The following is a 19,854-nucleotide window of genomic DNA, read 5'->3' on the forward strand; positions in this document are numbered from 1 at the left end:
TGTCTATCTACCCCTTCGTACAAAATATCGAACAAAGGGAAAGACACGCCTGCCCTGAATTGAGGTGTCCTATGATATTGAACTGGTGGAAAGCAAGATAAATTTGCATGCCTACCTCATTTACTCTCAGTCATATAGTCTTTGGAAAAATATTTTTTTTTATATATATTTTTTCTTTTTAAACATTATTTATTTTAAAAAACCTGTTAGAAACCAACATTCTTTACAAAAGAAATATTGACTCCATTGGGGTTCATTAGTATTAGTTTCACGTCCGTTATTAAATTTATCGACAATGGACACACTTTTTTCGTAAACCGACATTTTGATCAGTCCGTTTGGAGCCCATTCTAAGATGGCGTCCATAGACACTTGCGTAATACTAGTCCGCTTTCGTTTGCCATGAGGATGTTAATCAATGTGTAGGTGACGGACTATTTATAAGAAGTGCTCCTCTGCTCATTTGCATTTTTTGTACACCAGCATACGAGTGTGGAGTCGGCTTGGAGACCCTCTATGTCCCGGTAAGCGGCAATCTAGTGAATCCAACTGCGGCTCGATAGTGCTATTGACAATCTTGTAACTACGCGCGATACTAAGGGTGTGATAGGTTGAAGAACGGGCAGTATTAGTATTTTTGGTTTAGGCGGTGCCCGTGACGGCGCTTATACAAGAAAGGGTTGATATACGGACACGAGAGGTAGACAAAATGGCACGTGAAAGTTTAGCTAACCTAGGTAACGTCCACTTTGATCATTGTGTACTAGCGTATGAAACAAGGTAGTTAGATTTCGATAATAATCAGGGGTTGATTTTACCCTCTATGTATAATATTGATGGTAGAAGCAGTATTTCTTCAGAGTAAAGGGGTTACCTACAAGTAACATGTGGGAACGCATTTATGCAGCTGTATTTCCTCCCTGAGATTCAGGGGGTTACATTGATAGTTTCAGGATAAGAAGGATTCCTATATAAAAACGGATAGTTTTTTTTTTTAAATGTGATACTGCAAAAATATTTTAGATTGTGAAAGTGAATTCCCTGCTACAAGATGATGGGGATATAGTGTTGTTAATGAGCTTTAGTAACACTGTTTTGGGTTTCTCTTATTAAGTAATACATGAACGGTTCAAATACAAATTATTTATGTTTTATGATTTATATTTAGGCACCAATTGGACTACTTTTGAAGCTTTTTAGCCCACCAGTAGACATATACAAAAAGCAGGAAATCATTTGCCATAACTCCAGTGGCAGGGTACGACAAGTGATTGAAAAAAGGTAGGGATGCTTTACTATTAAATAACAAGATAGCATCTCTTCAATATGGGGTGAATTGATTTTTATATCCACTATCCTTTGGATATATTATTTTTCATATCTGCAGGAAATAATCAGAGGTTGCTAAATCCTGTGCACCGTTTTTTTAACAAATAATAACGGAAGGAAGAAAAATTAAGGTAGTTATTACTGCTTTATTATTTAGAGCATGCATTTATGAATATAATCATATAAATATAACAATATCGTTCAAACTATATAATTAAAAAAAACATTGCTACTTTTTCTTAGGGTGGACGCACTTGCGATACCCTTATTGATCGTGTGCGGGTGGTGTGAAGGTGTCTCAACCACTCTGATATAGGAAGAAAAGAGAAAATATAATTTTCCACCCTCCCCAGATCATTGATAGCTATGACAATGGGTGGGTATATACGCAGCTACGTGTATATGAGTATGTATGCTATTGTCTGTGTGGAATGGGTTGCATGACTATGGAATCATCATGCTTGAAACCAATATTGTGATATAAAATGTTTATTGCAATGACAAATGTTTGTTCCAATATCTGTTTGTTTTAGTAAGACACTATATGAATTAGATATGTTTCTAGAATTGTATGAATGTATCTTGCATTTTTAATAATAAGAAATTCTTTCATATATTGTTATTTTTAGATATTTGGGGAGATACTGATTTATCACATTAAGCCTGAAGAAGGTGGTGAATCGAATTGTGCCACCGAAACGCGTCGCTTGTTCTGTGTTCATCTAGCACCCAAGTATTTCTCAAGGGTCAATAACAACAAAGAAAAAGAAAAAGTGTTGATCTCTATATATCATACTGTCGAACTTGGTGTGCTTCTTGGACAAGATTTATGTTTATATCCCCAATCAACTGTTGTTTTTAAATATTTTCATATTTGTTTTTACTATTTGTTGTATAGTAATGATGTGAATTTTATGGTAATAGCATTTCTTTGTGAGAAAACTAAAAAAAAATTAAATAAATAATTTTTATATCACTTTTGTTGGTTTCGATTGAACGCTGGTGATTTGGATAGTGTATGGTTGAGAATATTTGTATGCTTTACTAAAGGTGCCGAAAGGGATTTTTGCCTTTGACAGAAGTGTCTTATCTTGGTGACCTGTCCCTTTTTATTTTAAATATAATGAGGTGTTCCCAGGTCAATTTGTTATTAAAAACATTCCCTAAATAGTTAAAATTCAAGACTTTGTCAATTGTCTTCCCCTTTACCATGAACTTTCTAGATTTGGTATGACTTGGTCCACAGACCATGACGTAGGATTTAGTGAAATTAACCTTTAAATCTAGAGCTAGCATAACATTTGTGAATGTGTTCAAAGACTTCTGTAAGCTATTAGCAGTTAAAGCCATTAAAACCGTGTCGTCTGCGTATGACAGCAACGGAATCGGCTTACCCCCCTATTCTAGGGAAGTCTAACTCCTGATCTTTTAGAGCTGATTCTAGTCCGATTGTGTATAGAAGGAAGAGGAAAGGGGCCAATATGCACTCCTGAAGGACTCCCTCTGTAGAGACAATGGATCCTGTCCTTTCTCCACTAGGTCCAAATCTTATAGCTACGGTGGTGGATGTGTGCAGCCTACGCAATAGGGTGACCAAAGGCTCCTCAAAACCCATTTCTCCCATCATGGCCCACATTTTGCTCCTATTAACAGTATCGAACGCGCTGGACAAGTCCATGAAGGCAAGGTGTCCTTGCCTTCATGTATTTACCCATGATCAGCGCAAGGTTAAGGCACTGTCCGTTTGTCCCCATTCCTCTTCGAAAGCCATATTGTGTTGGGGACATTATACCTTTGGAGTCTGCCCAGGTCTCAAGGCGTGCTAGAATCACCCTCCCAACACCTTGGCCGTGGAGTCATTTAAGGAAATGGGCCTATAACAGGCCGGATCCTCCTACTTTCCCTTTTTGTACACAGGGACCACTATGGCCTCTTGCCATGATGTTGGAATGGGACCCATTATTGCTGCTCTAAAGACATTCGTTAGGAGAGGTGCCCAAAGTTGGATATTACTTTTAAATAAATCAAGATGTACCCCATCCGGGCCTGGGGCTTTTAGATGTATTCCTCTCTGTAGGGCCTCCTCTACCTCACTCACTGAGAGGAAGGCGCTCAAATGATGAGCGGTCAATGGATTTAATTGGTCCACCTGGCTTAATTCCTGACTAATGATACTGTTCAGGTTACAAATCTTAGTATAGTGGGATTCCCACACGTCCCCTGGTATCAGTGAGTCCATACCCCTTGAGTCCTTTGAGAACAATGGGTGGTTGATTACCTCCCAAAAGCACCTAGAGACTTTGAGCGCACTTGCTCTCTCTAGGTCCTCCCAGGCCTGCTTCCTCAGGTCTTGCTTCCTTTGTGCCACTATGCACTTATTGGACTCCCTTGCACTTAAGGCCTTATCTTGCGGGTTTGTGTGTAGTGCCTTCTTTAAGTCTTTTTGCACCCTTGTACACAGCATTGAACCATTTGGTTTTCCTAGGTTCCCTTAATGCTAGTGGGTTCAACAGATTAATTGATACATCCCTACAAATTCCCTGAAATCCCTGTATAACCATTTCGGGGGGGAGTCATAATCCAGGCATTTCAAAAAATAACTTATATTTGTTTTTACAATACTTTCCTCAAATTGAGGGGGTGTTTATCTTACTCCACTTCATTCTTACTCCTTGATTTGAATTATACTGAAGGGGGTGACCATCACCTTTATTCTCCTGGGCAGCTTCAATTAGGGAGGCAGTGAGAGGGTTGTGGTCGCTGGCGTTGTTTGGCTCCACCTCAAAACTGTCTATAAGGGAGGCATATTTTCTGGATATTAGCATGAAGTCAATAACACTTCCACTACCTCTGCCCATATAAATGGGGTATTGAATTTCTGAGTTACTGACCAAGTCGTTCATGATGAACAAATCATTCACAATAATAATGTCATTTAAGGCATCTCCCTGTGGGGTGTGTATATAATGCGGTAGTGGTTGTCCTTCAGTGTCTGTTAACCCACAAACCTTATCTGAGCTATATCCACATAAAGTACAATTAAAATCCCCGACCCAATAGATGCACAGAGGCTGCAACTTCCCTGCTATCTTGTCAATCTCCTCCTTGATGTTTACAATAATGTCACTTCTATTTGAGGCAAAAACATTATAATACCAGTTAATTAAAAGAATCTTGACCTGAAACAAATTAAAATCAAAATCAATTGATACCATGGTGAATTAATAACAGACTTGACATTAATAGACCCGTAGTTAAGAGAAATCAGGGTCACCAGTCCTCCTTTTGCTCTCCCTGCAGGTGAGACAATTGCATGAACATTAAGGGACCGGCAACAATTTAATTCAATATTCTCCCAAGACCAGGTTTCCTGGGTACAGATAATATCAAAGGTATTTACATACTTTAACCACATTTCGTCATCAAGTTTCGAGCGAATGCCTGCAATATTCCAAGAGATGAATCTAAGGGAACGGGTTTTACATGGCCTTATAGCTGTGTCCTCCCTATTGCTAGTGGTCTCAAGATCTAAAACAGTCCCCCCCTTCCTAGGTCAATTAAAGTAGGGGGAGTGAAGGGTTTGTTTCCCAACAACCCCTCCTCTGTACTACTAAAAGTATCTAATGTGGTATATATGTTGTGGTCAGCAGGGTAGGACCCCAGTCTATTCTCTTCTGTTCTTTTTACTGGGCAGTTGGATTTCCTCCTGACCGTAACAGTTTACTTGGACTATGTAGGTCTACTAGTAGTCAGTCATTATCCGCTAAGCCCGATAACACTTCAAAGCGATTTGTGTGGTGCCATGTGGGGGGCTGAAGAAGAGGGGTTCTGTTCTGGGAACGCAAACCAGACCTAATGCTCCTTTGGTGCGGGGATAAAAAAAGGCCAAAGAGCGGGCCTGTATGTTTTCCATAGGGGAATCTCTGGGGTCTGAGTCTCTGAGGTGACATAAAGCGAATTCTAACCATCTTCTATCATTAAAATTCAGGACCTCACAATCGCCTTCTATGTCTTTTTGTGTTTTCCCCAACCAACTTACTCGTCTTGCCATTATAATGAGTTTATAATGAGTTTACGCCAATTTACCTCGGGCTTTATTTTACTAGAGCACCAGTGAGCAGACTTATTAATGAGACTCTGACAATTTTCGTTATGGTCTAGGGGAGAGTGTGGAACCCCTGTCAAGATCATCGTGTAAGGGGTACTTGCTGGCGGGAGGTCTAAAACAATATTTTCCTCCCGCCTAGTTTGCTCGAGTCCCTTATTGGGCCTTTTCTTATTCCCTTGGTTCCCACTATCATCCCTTTCAATGTTCGGGGAACTAGAGTGCCCTTGTGTTTTATTAATGCTCCTAGCTTGATCATTTACCTGTGTTTGTAGCACTGTTTTAGGGTCTGAACAGTTTACACCCACCCGATCTGGAGCTGATAGTCTTGCCTTTCCATTTGTAATTATTGATCAATCTATGGCCACCGCCTCACTCTCGGGGGCGATGGGGGTAACATTTACTTCCCTTTCATTCTGGTTTATACACAAAGAACCCCTAGCATTAGGCCCAATTTGCAGAGCCGGGTTCCCCAGATTTAACAGTACTCTGCCAAGCTGCTCCTCTATGCAGGCCAATCGTAGCAAAACGGGCTCTAACGAATCTAACACTATTTTCCCCAGTTGAGCTGCCACCATGTCCGCATCAGGCATAGATTCTGACTTTGCAAGCCCTCCTCCCCCTCTGGCTTTTCCCATGGGGGCCGGTGGGTTTTGTTTTGTCCTCTTAACCCTGGGCAATTGACCCACGGTCCACTGTTCGGACCCAATAGGGTCAGTGTGCTTCCTTTTTCCCCCAGCTGTGTTTTGGTCCCCCGAAGTTGTCGTTGTTGCAGTGTCCATGCCTTTTGACTCGCCACCCAAGGTGCCCTGCTTCACAATAATAACAGTTGGTGAGAGCAAGATTGGGGGATCACCATGCCGAGATGGAGGGGACACAGTTGATATTCGCTTGGGGTCCACCGCAGTTGTTTGGTGGGGGGACTTGCCTGAATGAGTGTTCATGTCAGCGGCTAGGGGTACTGGGGACAGAAATAGTCTGCTTTCTGCCAATTCAAGTTCTTTATTAAGTGCCCCCATGGCCTTTTGTAAAAAACCATCTAGGGTTGTGTCTGTGCTTTTAGGGGCCGGCATAAGTTTCTTTCTTCCCATCTCCCCACGCAGAATCAGTACTGATATTCCCCAAACCTTTCAGCCCCACTCCTTACTTCTATGTCTCTGATGATAGGGCCAAGAGATGTGGCCCGGCCCGGCCTCCTCCGGTCGCTGACAGGCGCAGACGGGCCGGCCCTTGGCCCAGGCACGCCCTTGCGCATCCCACGCTGCGGGAGCCGGGCCGAAGATTTAAAGCACCTCCGGGTGCGTTGTGCGTGCGTCGGCGGCGTCAGGAGCCGCAAGGGAGCCTGGGACCTGAAGTCCTGTCCCGCTCCCCCTCTGGACCCATATGACGCTGTGGCGGCAAGTGGCAAGTGGCAGGGTTTTCTTGGGCTTCCACACAATTACCATAATAAATTATCAATTAATTAATGAATATTGATTAGCAACCAATTAATTACACTATAAAATCTAAATTAAATGAATAAAAAAAAGTCATTAATTTATTATAATTAAATTACTTCCCATCCTCTTCCCCTATAAACCCACAACCCATTACGGGACTAAAAAATGCTAAATTTAATTAAAATAAAATTCATAACTACTAAATATTTAACACATATATTAACAAACATAAACAATACTTACACTAAAAAACATTCATCACATACATTTAAAATATATGCTAAAATACATAACACTATTTAAAATTTGATATTTTAAATATCTATATTTTTGCAAACATTATCAATGATTTCTATATTTTAAAAACAGTATTTCTTACCTTAAATTCGATATTCTTGACCACGATATTCTTGCTGTCAATATTTCTGAATCACAATATTTCCAGTTCAATATCTGTGTAAGTTGACATTTCCAACTCGATATTCTGTCTCAACACCCGATCCGGCATTAGCCGATATGGAACCCTTGTTCGATTTGGAGCAATTGGAAAGAGACAATGAAGGAAGGAATTTCTATCCTCCACCAGGGAGGCAGCAGATGCCCTTGGAATTGACATTTACAGGAGTTTACATACTCCATTTAAACAAAAATCAGTGTTGCTTCCCATCCTACCTAGGGACTCTTTGAACATTTTTTCTGAGGTGGTGATTAGTGATTTAAAAGCATTATTAGTTGAAACTAGTGAGAATTTTTAGTCTGAGAATGGTGCCCAGGTAGCTCGGTGTCAACAATAAAGTTAAATACAGAAAAGACGTGGTTGTCCGACAATTGGACAAAGGGTGAAACATCATCTTATGGCCCCCAGATTTGCATGTAGCAGACGCAAAGCACCAACTTAGGGATTCCAGTTGCTATTGTGAAGTGTCCCAATCCAACATCCTTGAAGTAAAAGAAAAATATTTCACAGAGCTATCTAGTTGGAGAGGGACAGGTCTAATTACGCACGAGGAATTTCTTTATTCGAAAGTATATACACCAGTAACACCTTTCCTATACTTGATCCCTGAAATTCATAAGAACTATCAGAATTCCCCCAGGTGGCCAATAACTTCTACCACTGGAGGTCCATTTAAGACCACCTCCCGATTGATAGATTACTTCTTGCAAGAACAAGTTCGGAGCCTGCCCTCTTTTATCCAAGACACAGGAGATTTTCTAAAAAAGATTTATGATATTACATGAGAAGACACTTTAGTCTTTATGACATTATATGTCACTTCCCTTTACATCAGGATCTCCCATCAGGATGGCCTCAATGCCATGTCCCATTTTTAGGCTCCAGGCCTATACATCTACATCAATGTACATTTATGCTCTTAGAAAGTGTGTGCCTCGGGGATAATTTCTTGATTTTTGGTAAGAACACTTACAGGCAGGTTAGAGGCACTGCCATAGACACCTGCTTCACCCCCAGTTAAGCCAACCTACACAGGGGCTGGAGGAGGAGCAGGTGCTCATGTTATGTTACAAAACACTTATAGCGTGCACGGATACTCAAGAGTGTCCCGGCGCGAAAGCCAACTGCAGAAAAAGCAAGGAGCTGAGAGGAGCTGTGGGTTAGTTGAAAAGCAAGGCCTTTAACTCCTTCTTAAACAGCCTGAGATCCTGAGTATTCCGCAATTCATAAGCAAGGGCGTTCCAGGCTTTGGCTGCCTTAAAAGAAAGAGAGCTGCCCCCCATTTGCATAAGACGAAAACGGAGAATGACTGCAAGACATAATGCGGCTGAGTGCAATTGTCTTCGGGGAACGTAGAAATCAAAGTGTCTCCTAAGATACGTCGGCTCAGATTTGTATACGGCACCGTGGGCAAGAGTGAGAGCCTTGAAATGGATGTTGTTGCACCACGGGGAGCCAGTGCAGGTCCCGCAGATGTTGCTTTATGCTTGATCTGCCAGGAATACCAAGCAGCACTCTTGCTGCTGCGTTTTGAATAATTTGCAGCTTTTTCAGCTAGTATCCAGGAAGGCCAATATACAATGCATTGGCATAGTCAATACGTGACAAAATGAGGGCACGAGTCACCATTTCCTTGGCTGGTTTGGGTAGCAATGGCAGGAACCTACTAAGGGAGTTCAATGTGCCATAGCACACTCCGGACAGTTTTTTTTAACTGCATAGAAAACCAGACGTCCTCACTAAACCAGACCCCCAGATTCTTCACAGGGTTGCCAACTGAGTTAGGCCTGGGATATTCTGCAGGCCAAAGATCCTCCCTGAATAGAGGGGGGAAAGACCCATACAGAAGTACCTCAGACCTGTCCTCATTGCACTTGAGCTGAGCCCTTGCAAGCCAGATAAAAACGGCTGAAAGACAATTTTTGGCTAAATCCGGGGACAAGTCGTTTTCCTTTCATGTGAAGAGGAGCTGAGTGTCATCTGCGTAAGCTATGATCTTAGCTCCCAGCTCCTCCCCCAGATAGAGTAAAGGCGTAATGTATACATTGAAGAGAAGGGGACTCAAAGTGGAGCCCTGCTGAACTCCCGTGGTCACCTTTCTTGGGGCCGAGGAGAACGGGGGCAGCCATACCTGCTGTGTTCTATCCTCTAAAAATGATTTCAGCCAGTCCCATGCTAGACCTGAAATTCCAGTGTTTGAAAGACGGGCCAAAAGTTGGGGATGGGGCACAGTATCAAAGGCGGCAGAGAGATCCAATAAAATCAAGGCCGCTCTGCCACCTGCATCCAAACATTCTCTTAAAGCCTCCAACATCTCAACAAGGGCCGTCTCTGTGCTATAGGTGGCCCTAAATCCCAACTGGGCTGGGTGGAGGGCACCAGATGACTCAACAAAGTTGGAAAGTTGTTTATAAACTGCCTTCTCACACACTTTCGCCACAGCCAGGAGGAGTGAGATGTCCGCTCTTGCATGGCATTAGTTTTTGGCGCTACCACAGATTTACACCTCTTTGTAAATCTGGGGCAGCGTCAAAAAGCAATGGGTGTTGCGGTGGAAGGCCCACAGCAACACCCATTTCCCCCCCCATTGCCGTAGAGGACTGTGGTGGAAAAGGGCATATATTACAATGTGGTGTTAAGCCACATTAACCTCTTGAGTGCCCATGACGAGCTGGTCTCGTCATGGGCCGCGGTTGCGCTGTGCCCATGACGAGACCAGCTCGTCATAAACCCCGCCCGCTAATGAAACGCCCGGCACAGGGCGGGGAAAGGGGCGGGCACTCAAGGGGTTAAGTGGCTTAGCGCCACCTTGTAAATATTGAAAATGGAGCTACCCCACCGGAGCATCAAAGAAAGAGATGCTCTGGTGAAGATAGGGGCTTGTAAATATGCCGCCAAATTTTGCAGGAAGCTAGATCTGTACTCAAAACTTGTTTTTTGGGGGTTTGGTCTAAATCCGTTCAGTGGTCTTTGAGAAATTAAGGTTAAAATGTTTGTGATATTTGGGAAGGGCAGAATGTTTTGATATACAGGCCACAACTTATTTTGCTACTTTCTTTGGCGTCCTTTGACAAATCTTGACAAAGCTTTTAAAAAGAATTCATCCACCTCACCTCCTTCCAGAATAATTTTGGGGTGATCTGTCAAGTGGGGCAAGAAAAAGGAGGGTAGAAAAATGCATTTTCCCCATGCAATTTTCCATAGGAATTTTAGACAGCGATGCAGAAAAAACTGCTGAAGAGGTTTACACCAAATTTGACCGAAAGCTAGATCTTTAGTCAGTAAGCGTGCTTTTTGTGATTTTCTGTAAATCCATTAAGCCTTTTTTTGAGAAATTGAGGTTCAAAATGTAGTAATATTTGGGGATGGCTAAGAAACTCTCTACCCCGATATCCCCATGGTCAAGATAGTATTTATTTATTTTTAAATGTCTCTCCGGTGGCGTAGCGCCATTTTCAATATTTACAAGGTGGCGCTAAGCCGATTAGCGTGGCTTAACGCCCCTTTCCGCCACAGTCCTCTGTGGCAAAGGGGCATGAATGGGGTTGCTGTGGATGTTCCACTGCAACACCCATTGCTTTTTGACACTGACCCTGATTTACAAGGAGGTGTAAATCTGTGGCAGCACCAAGAACTAATGCCATGCAAGAGCAGATGTTAGAATGGCACACAAGGAGAAATGCTTTTATTTCTCCTCGTTTTTGCTTTTTCTGTATTCTGCATTCTGCAGCACACATAGAAAAAGCAGAAAGCCAATAATGAATGTTTATGTGCAGGAAGTTGTCCCTTCCTGCACATAAACAATCAATAAATAATGATGATTTGCTACTTCTATGTGTGCTGCAGAATGCAGCACACATAGACGTAACAAATGGCCATTATGGATTGTTTATGTGCAGGAAGCGACACCTTCCTGCACATAAACAATCATTCCCTGCAGCGCAGGCACCCTTGCACTATGGTGCAGGGGTATCTGCGTTGGCGCTAGGCAGCTATGTTTAGCACCAGCGCTAGGGTAAACACAGGGGTGCACAAAATTGTTGTAAATACGGCACATCCCTGCGTTATTTCCATACATACGTATGCTTCAACTATGAGTGGCAGGGGGTTGGGCCAACCAGCTAGTACACAGAAGTCCTCCAAGACACCAAACGACACTGTAATTAAAAAGAAAGGAAATGGAGAGCGACAACAGCACTGGCAGAACCACCTACAAAGCAACCTCTGACGCTATCACCAGCAAATAAGAGACACAAGAAAAAATGCTATTGGGCAGCATAGAAGGAAGCTCTAATGCAAAGAGATTTTCTTAATCGTTTAGGACTTCTCCTCACCCTCAGCTGCCGTCAGCAGCATCACTACCTCCCAATAACTCTGCAACAACCTATCTAAGTTCTTCCACAGCATAATTGCAAACATTTACAGCAACTTCGCATGACAATCCGACCCCATAAAATTCATCGCCAAAGCACCCATCACCAACCAAGATTGCCACCCGACTGAATGGACAACCCTCACCAGAAATGACACAGTGGCAATCATCCAGACCATCCACTCCGGGGACCCAATGAACTCTTGCATCACCACATCTACAACCTGGGAACATCACCAATCAACGCCACCTTGACCCATATTATCAACACCTCCATCACATCCGCCACTATCCTGCAAGAATTGAAATTTGCTTAACCCCTTCGGTGCTCATGACGGAACGGTTCCGTCATGAGCCACGGTTGAGCTGTGCTCATGACGGAACCGTTCCGTCATGACCACGCCTGCGCAAGATTCCGTCAGCACAGCGGCGGAATCTGCGCAGCATGGAAGGGGTTAAATTAAAGCCCTACTCAAGAAGCCCACAGCCGGCCCGAAATTACTGAACTTCCGACTCATCTCCCTGCTGCCCTATCCAGCCAAAGTGATTGAGAAGGCCATCAACAAGCATCTCACAACCCACCTCCAACTGCACCAGCTCCTAGACAACACCCAATCAGGATTTAGAAAGAATCACAGCACTAAAACAGCAGTCATTGCGGCCATCGACGACATTCAAACCATCCTGGACTGAGGAGAAACAGCGGCCCTCCTCCTGCTCAACCTCTTGGCAGCATTCAACATTGCCTCCCACAACACCCTAATCAGAAGACTCCTCAGAGATTGGCATACAAGAATCTGCACTCAAATGGGTCTCTTCCTTCTTCACAGGGAGAACCTATAGAGTCAGATTGCCACCCTTCACAAGAACCTGAAATGCAGAGACCCACAGGGATGGTCCCTCAGTCCCACCATTTTCAACATATATATGAAACCGCTCATCAACATCATCTGAGCAGAAGATATCAACGTCAACTCCTACGCCAATGACATCCAACTCATCCTCTCCATGATGGACGAGACAACCAACACCAGCACCAACTTCAACTAACATGACTATGGTACCAGTCTGGATGCGACCCAACTGCCTGAAGCTCAACTCTTACAAGATGAGTCTTCGGCAACAAGACCTCCCCATTGGACTCCATCTGGTGGCCTCAGAGCTAGGACCAACACCAACAACCACACCCACAGACCACATAAGAAATCTAGGGATCCTCCTAAGCGACAAACTCAACATAATGACACAAGTCAATGCAGTGAGTACCTCTTGCTTTGACATCCTAGGAATGCTGCGAAAGATTTTCAAATAGTTGCCACAGAAAACCAGACGGACCATTACGCAAGCACTCATCATCAGCAGCCTGGACTACAGCAAAACACTCTGCACCAGAATCTCTAAACGACGCCTTTACAGACTCCAAATCATCCAGAGTCCGATGCAAGAATCATACTCAACCTCCGATGCCTCACCCATATCACACCGCATCTCAGGAAACTTCACTGGCTTCCCGTTCACAAGCCAAGCCAATTCTAACTTCTCAGGCACACATACAAAACCTAACACAATACAGGAGCAGAAAACCTGAAAAGGCACATACACTTTCACCAGTCTGCCAGACACCTACACTCTGCCTCACTCTCACATACTTTCAACATCCGCAAAAGCAGAGCAGGAGGTAGCGCTTCCTCCTACATTGCACCCAAAACATGGATCACCCTCCCTCAGCACATCAGAGCTTCCTCCTCACTTCTTTAGTCCAGCAAGAAGCTGAGGACCTGGCTTTTCAATTAAACACTGAAGGGACCTACACACTTGGCTAAGTGCCTGGATACCCACACAGGTGATTTGTGCGCTATACAAATCGACATAACATGACATAACAGAATATATGTTCATCAAATGCTTGGCCTCTCTGCAGAACGCTCAGAGCAATGGTCACAAGTGCCAATCCACAGTCGGGCCGAGAACTACATACATAAAAAGATAGGACAGGCCTATCTTTTTATGTGAGGAGTTCTCCGCTCGACTGCAGATTCTAAGCACTCGTAAACTTACTATTAAAATGCAGTTTTGTGAATACTGAAAATTCATAAACATCTACAAACGTGTAAGTTTACCTTTATGAATCAGACCCATTGTGTGAATGGGGGTGTTGAAGTGAAGAAGATGGAAAGAATTTGGTGCAGAAGGAGTGAATGAAAAGAGGGCATGAAAGAGGAAATAGATGAGATGCAAAATATGCAAATGAAGGACTTTAGAAAGACGTGGGGAAATATGACAGAGGACCTGAAATATCACTGTGGTGGCTCAGCTGTGTGAAGCTCAGGGTTTTAGTTTATATGCTTTAAGCCACAGCCTTAATTACACACGCCACAACTCTTGGAAAGGAATCGAGGTTATGCTTCCTTGACCACCCCTCCTTTAGAGACCACCGACTTTTTTCATCACACTTAAATACATTCCTTTCGCAATAAAGTTCTGAAATAGTACCGCACCGGAGTGCCAACTGTTTATCTACAGAGGATGGAAGCAGAGTTTGGTTATATACATTTACAAAACTATACAGTGAAATATTACAATACACTGTGTTCCTATATATTTCACATCTTAAATTAGCAGAAATAAGGGTCTCCATTAGAAAACCTAAAAGTACTTTGCATGAGCATTGTATGGATTTAGTCCAATGCATCATTCGTGAGCTCAAAAACTAATTGAAACAAGATTTGTCGTATACATTGACAATTTTTTCAGCCTGTAAAATTAACAAAAAGAATGAAACATAATCTTTCATTTTTTTTTATTTTTTGGAAAAATAGTGTTACAACAATGTGCGGAATGCCCTGATATTTTAATAAAACGCTACAAATGCATATCATTGTGGAAGAATTTCATAATATGTTCATTAACCATACATTTTGTATTCATATTGGTGTCTATAATTAGAGACATAAATTATTATCGATATTAGTTTAAAAAAACTAATCAATGGCACCCAGAGGAGCAGAAGATGAAAGCCAAAGCCACAGGTGGAGCAAACAACACAGCGGACTAGCTGAACTATCAATAGTCCTTTCTACATTGTTTAACATCAGATAGCATTGCACAGACAGAGGGTTAATTTGAAAATGTATGGTTCTTGCAATATGGCATTGCCTACAACAATATTCTGATCTGATAAAAACAGTTTTGTAAAAAGTAAATTTCTGTTTCTGTAATGATTTGTTGTCATTGTAGAGATACTATAGGATGTTCAAAATAACTACAGCAACCTATTTTGTAGATCATTTTTGTTTTTTTTATCATCCATCAATTTAATACTGAAAAGTAATGTCCGCATGAGAAACTAACCAACATTTGAGGTAGATATGAAGATTAAAATAGACTAGCTGAAGAGCACAAAAAAGAAGCATACAGATTTAAAAGTTTGTGCAACTCTTGGAACAAAAATCATGCATAAGTGGCTTAATTGTGGGATACATTAAGTTCTGAAAGTAGATAAACCTCTGCATGTAGCTACTGCTTGAACTCTGCTGATCCAAAGGCACTCTCATTGCCTCATATTCTTAACATGTTTACCCTTCTATTGTCTCTATACATTGTTTATGCTCCCTGTTTATGTACAAGCGATATACACAGCTGTTCTGTCCCACTACTGGATGTATACTCTGCTATGTCTATCTGATGGTTGTGTATGATGGTCAATGTCTGAAATATGAAAATGGCAATAAAAATAAGTTTAAAAAAAAAATGTTTACCCTTCTATTGATTGAAGCCTGTATTAGTAACTTTAATCCATCCGATTTAGATTGTTCTCTATCACATCTTTAACCAGGTTTGAGGTTAAGGATTTCTAAACAAGGTCATGATTACTCCCTAATGGATGAATCGTTTTGCAAAAGTACATGTTACCACATAAGACATTCAAGTAGTTATATAACAGTTTTATAATCTATGAAATTCTTTCTGGTATATTGCTTTTTGTATTATAATTGAACACCTTGTGGGCACAGCCGATGTACTGGAAGAATAAAATCCATTCACGGCAATGTTAACCATGCAATGTATCTGACCCATAGCTGATATTGCCAAGTCTTAGTAATTTTTCTTTATTCTAGGCCTTGTAAAAGTCTTTGGGCCAACAGTAAGTATGGAATTAAAGTGAAAATGTAGCATTTAGAATATTTTATTAGATCTGACCGAATATCATGTATTAAATATTATATTTTCATTAGATTTAAAACGTTTAGTCTTAATATTTAATAATCTTTTCCTATATTGTGTAGATGTCAATTACTTTGTAAATAACCTTTCTGTTTTGGTATTCTTCCACAAAATCAGTTGTAAGATTTTGTTTAATATATACAAATTCCCCTGTGTGAATATTGTGTCATATATGAGTGCCAAGCTGATTCTTGGCATTCGGCATAGCTTTTACTGAAGTATTCTTTCTATTCTATTTAGATTCTAGCTCACCATTAGCAATAAATAAATTGATGCGTAAAAATATATTTATTTTGCTGCTCTCCGTGGTCAATTTAATGTCACAGTTCTTCTTGAAATATCCTATGCTTCATTTTAATATAAAATAAATATCACCCCAAACCATCATCCATGATCAATGTTTTGGTACACAATACTTTGTGTTGGGTAAGTCCGTCAGTCTTGTTTGATCAGTTTTTCTTCTCCTCATGCCCATGGTACCACAAAAATGAACAAAAAAGTTACCACTAAAAGTTCACATTGCATCCTCTTTAAATTGACAAAAATAGCTGTTCAAAATGAAAGAAATTATATCTAATAAAAAATCAAGAACGCAAAATAAGTCTATGCGGAAAAAAAGTTTAATAGTTTTGTTGCCTTGGTCATGGTTTATCAAAGTTTTTAAATGTCCACAGTAATTAAAATGTATTGGGGAGGACGTGGTTGTCATGGAATATTTTCAGAATATTAGTCAAGTTTTTGATGTATGACAGCCATTTCCTGCAAACAAACATCAGTCAAAAATATACCTACAAAATGTGCAAATATTTCCTGAGGGGACCAATATTATGTATTATGAGATGCCGCGGAAGAGTCAGTTTATGTATTTTAGGAAATAGATCTAGAATAGGTAAAATAGGGTTCAGCTCAGCTAGACGGCTTACTTTGCCCCGATTGAGTGATCCTCAATACTAGATTTGAAGATGTTTATCCAAAACAGATGTAAGGTCTTTCATGGGATTGTGCTGTAATTTATGGTTCCATTTAATGAAAGGAGAAGTATGTTCTTTGAGGTGTGACATACATTTGAAGAACTGTATTAATTTTTCACACATGCACTTGGAGGCTCTGACCCTTAAGGAACCAAGCTGTACCTTATAATCCAAATGAGAAACGATGCTCAGATATATGACAGATCTAGCATACCTGAGCCCTGGTAATGATGTGACCTGTTTTTTCCTGGATCCTGCAGACTGAGTGGTGTTCAGTGGCTTTATTCTGTAGCAAACGTGGCCTGACCCTCATCTGTAAAAATATGTTCCTTTTGCCAAATGTATGTATGCATGTAAGGGGATTTATAAAGTACAAACTGAGCTATGAACCTATGAAGGGTTACGCAAAGTGGGATCAAACAGTGAGGTGTGCTGGCAGAGAAACATGGTGTAGGCACAATGGAGAAGGCAAGCAGCGATTATATCCCCAGATTTACTTGTGGGTTTGCTTAAAGAAGAGAATCCAGTCCAGTTGATTCTTGGAGTGCAGAAGTGACAACACTTGCTGTAAATTGGATGGAGATAGAAATCCTGATCATGGAGATCTGCGAGGAAAGGCCAAGCATGATGTTTTCTCCTTCTCACTTATTCCTATATTGAGCCTTATGAGGTTGAGGCTGCTGGTGTCACATTGTCTACTGGAGGCCTTGATCTTGCAGGCCACATTTGATCAGGTATTCCTATTCAGGTATTTGTAGGTGATGCAGCAGACTTTCAAGGTGACACTGGGGGGAACCGGAGCCAATGTAGTTAATTGAAGGTGTTTGTCAAACTACAGGGGTACATTGATAGGTTTGGCTTTGGCACACAGGATGCCCTTCATGGGGTCAGGTTACCAGTGAGCTAGAGTGTTGCCTCCATGAAGGAGAAAGTACTAGTACTGGGACATCTATTCTGAAATTTACTTTGGAGAGAACAGTCTTTGCCTTACATAGTATGAATGAATGGTGCCAAGCAGTTTATTCCCCTTTTTTTAAATGTGTTTTGAAGTTGATGTGTGATTGATTTAAAATACCAGTGGGGTGAAGCCATCACTAAAACCTGACCTGAATGAGTTTCTGTTGGTCATTGTTTTCATTGAGCATTAACTCAGTCTTCAGAAGGCTGAGCTTCAAGTATGTCTTGGACATCTGGGTTTGAATAAGATTGGATCTGGGAATGCTCATCTGAACAAACTGGGATCTGTGCTTTTTTTTCAGAGCATACTGTGCATTGTGGATAATAATATTGAATCCTGTTCTCCTAAATGCTGCGTTCAATGGGGATTGATGGTTGATGGTGTTAAAGGTAGGGGAGCATAATTCACGTAATTTGCTGTAGCGTAATTATGCAAAATTACAGCAGAATTATGCTAAGGGGCGTAATACAGAATTTAGCACTATATTCTCACATCCAAAATGGACCAGAGGACGCATTTTGTGCTAAGAAAATAGCACTATATACATCAGAAAATGAATGGAAGCAGCCAGAAGCCAATGGAGCTTGCTAAGTGCGTTGTTCCGCTGCTACAGCAGAGGGATTTGTGTGCCAAATTTCTCACAATTACGCAATTACTCGTAATAATGTACTTTTTGGTAATTTCATGCCAAAGTAGTACGAATTTACTTTGATTACTTGGGCGCAGTTAAAATACAACCCCTGCGTAGTTAAAGTCTGCCAAGAGGTCCAACACTGTGAGAAGACATGGGTTGGTCTTATGATCAGGAGTTTATTATCAACCTGTTGGAAGGGGTCAGCTGTATTGCGTTCCAGATGGAGGGTGTTCTTGATTTTTTTTTATGGAATGGAAGTAGGTGTTGACTGACTTTTCAATGATCCTATCCGAAAAGGTAATTTTTTGATGGGGCAGTAGTTTGTAATATTGTTGGGGTCCAGATTAGAATAAACTCAGCCATAATAATCCACATAATACATGTGACATACACCTAAGGCTATTTACATTGCAATTTACCTTGGATTTATGGCTTTCTCCAGCCCTCACCTAGTGCAAGACGAGGGTGTGACGCTCTAAAAAGAATGGGCTAAATGGACAAAACACTATTACAAAAGTTAAGGACTGATATATGTCTGTACACAGAAGAGGAATCAGATGTGAGCTGAGATGGTCACTCTCCAACTTTAGAAGTGACCTTTGGTTTAGGTCATTGATGTCTTCTCTTGCGATGGTGAGCAGATTATGGTGAAAGGCCTTTCTTCATAGTTTATATCAATTGGCACGGTCCCCAGATACCCACCACTGGCTCCCTGGGAGGGTATAGCAACTGCTCTGTGTGGATGAGTCATGCCCTGGTTTCTTCCACCCTCCTCGATGGTTGGCATTGACTCAGGGTAGCAGAATACGCATGTCTCAATAGGATCCGGCGTGCCACCATCAGAACTTTCACTGGAGCCTCGTCCGGTGGTCTCTGTATTTACAAGGCGGTCTGCGATAAAAGAAAAGAGCAACAGGTCATTCTCACCAAATTACCATAGTAGTGTCTGTATATATATTATGCACATAATATATATTATGTGCTGAATGCCACCAGCCTTCAGCTTCTTAGCATCACAAAGACAACATGAATACCAATGAATCGATATAAAAGTATAAAATAGTAGTACAGCATTCAAGATAATGCCGATAGACTTTTGTATTCCAAAGTTAATGTCTATTGTAGTGTAAATTTGCAACTTTTGAGGCCGAGCTAAAGATTGCTATTTGTCAGTCTGTTTCAGAAAGGGAGGACTGTTTTTTCATAAACTGACCTCCCAGTGAGGGCTGTTTCATGTGCAGTTCAATTCAATTCAATTAATCTTTATTTCGGTTTAGCAAACCATAAAAGATACACATTAACAAATCACACATCACAATAAAAGCACTTCATGTCATAATCTTTCAAAAAGGTACTATAATCCAC

At 41.4% G+C, this 19,854-nt stretch overlaps 1 protein-coding gene and 1 long non-coding RNA gene across 4 annotated transcripts in view; one reads left to right on the forward strand and one right to left on the reverse strand.

Moving 5' to 3' along the window:
- Positions 1–404: 404 nt before the first annotated feature.
- LOC146796373 (uncharacterized) lies at positions 405–2,305 on the forward strand. Its single transcript, XR_014969926.1, has 5 exons — positions 405–524; positions 1,169–1,281; positions 1,388–1,460; positions 1,573–1,705; positions 1,959–2,305. It is a non-coding gene; the product is annotated as an uncharacterized LOC146796373 (long non-coding RNA).
- A 12,190-nt stretch (positions 2,306–14,495) lies between these two features.
- TNFRSF13B (TNF receptor superfamily member 13B) overlaps positions 14,496–19,854 on the reverse strand; it is a 141,439-nt gene continuing 136,080 nt past the window's right edge. The window contains exon 5 of one of the 3 annotated variants that reach the window (XM_085628919.1): positions 14,496–19,380. In XM_085628919.1, coding sequence (XP_085485045.1) covers positions 19,094–19,380 — 287 coding nt within the window. In that variant the 3' untranslated portion in view covers positions 14,496–19,093. The remainder of the gene's footprint in view (positions 19,381–19,854) is intronic. The other 2 variants (XM_085628918.1, XM_085628917.1) reach the window with 2 other exon arrangements.

This window comes from Triturus cristatus, chromosome 10 (genome assembly GCF_964204655.1).
Source record: "Triturus cristatus chromosome 10, aTriCri1.1, whole genome shotgun sequence".
NCBI classification, from domain to species: domain Eukaryota; kingdom Metazoa; phylum Chordata; class Amphibia; order Caudata; family Salamandridae; genus Triturus; species Triturus cristatus.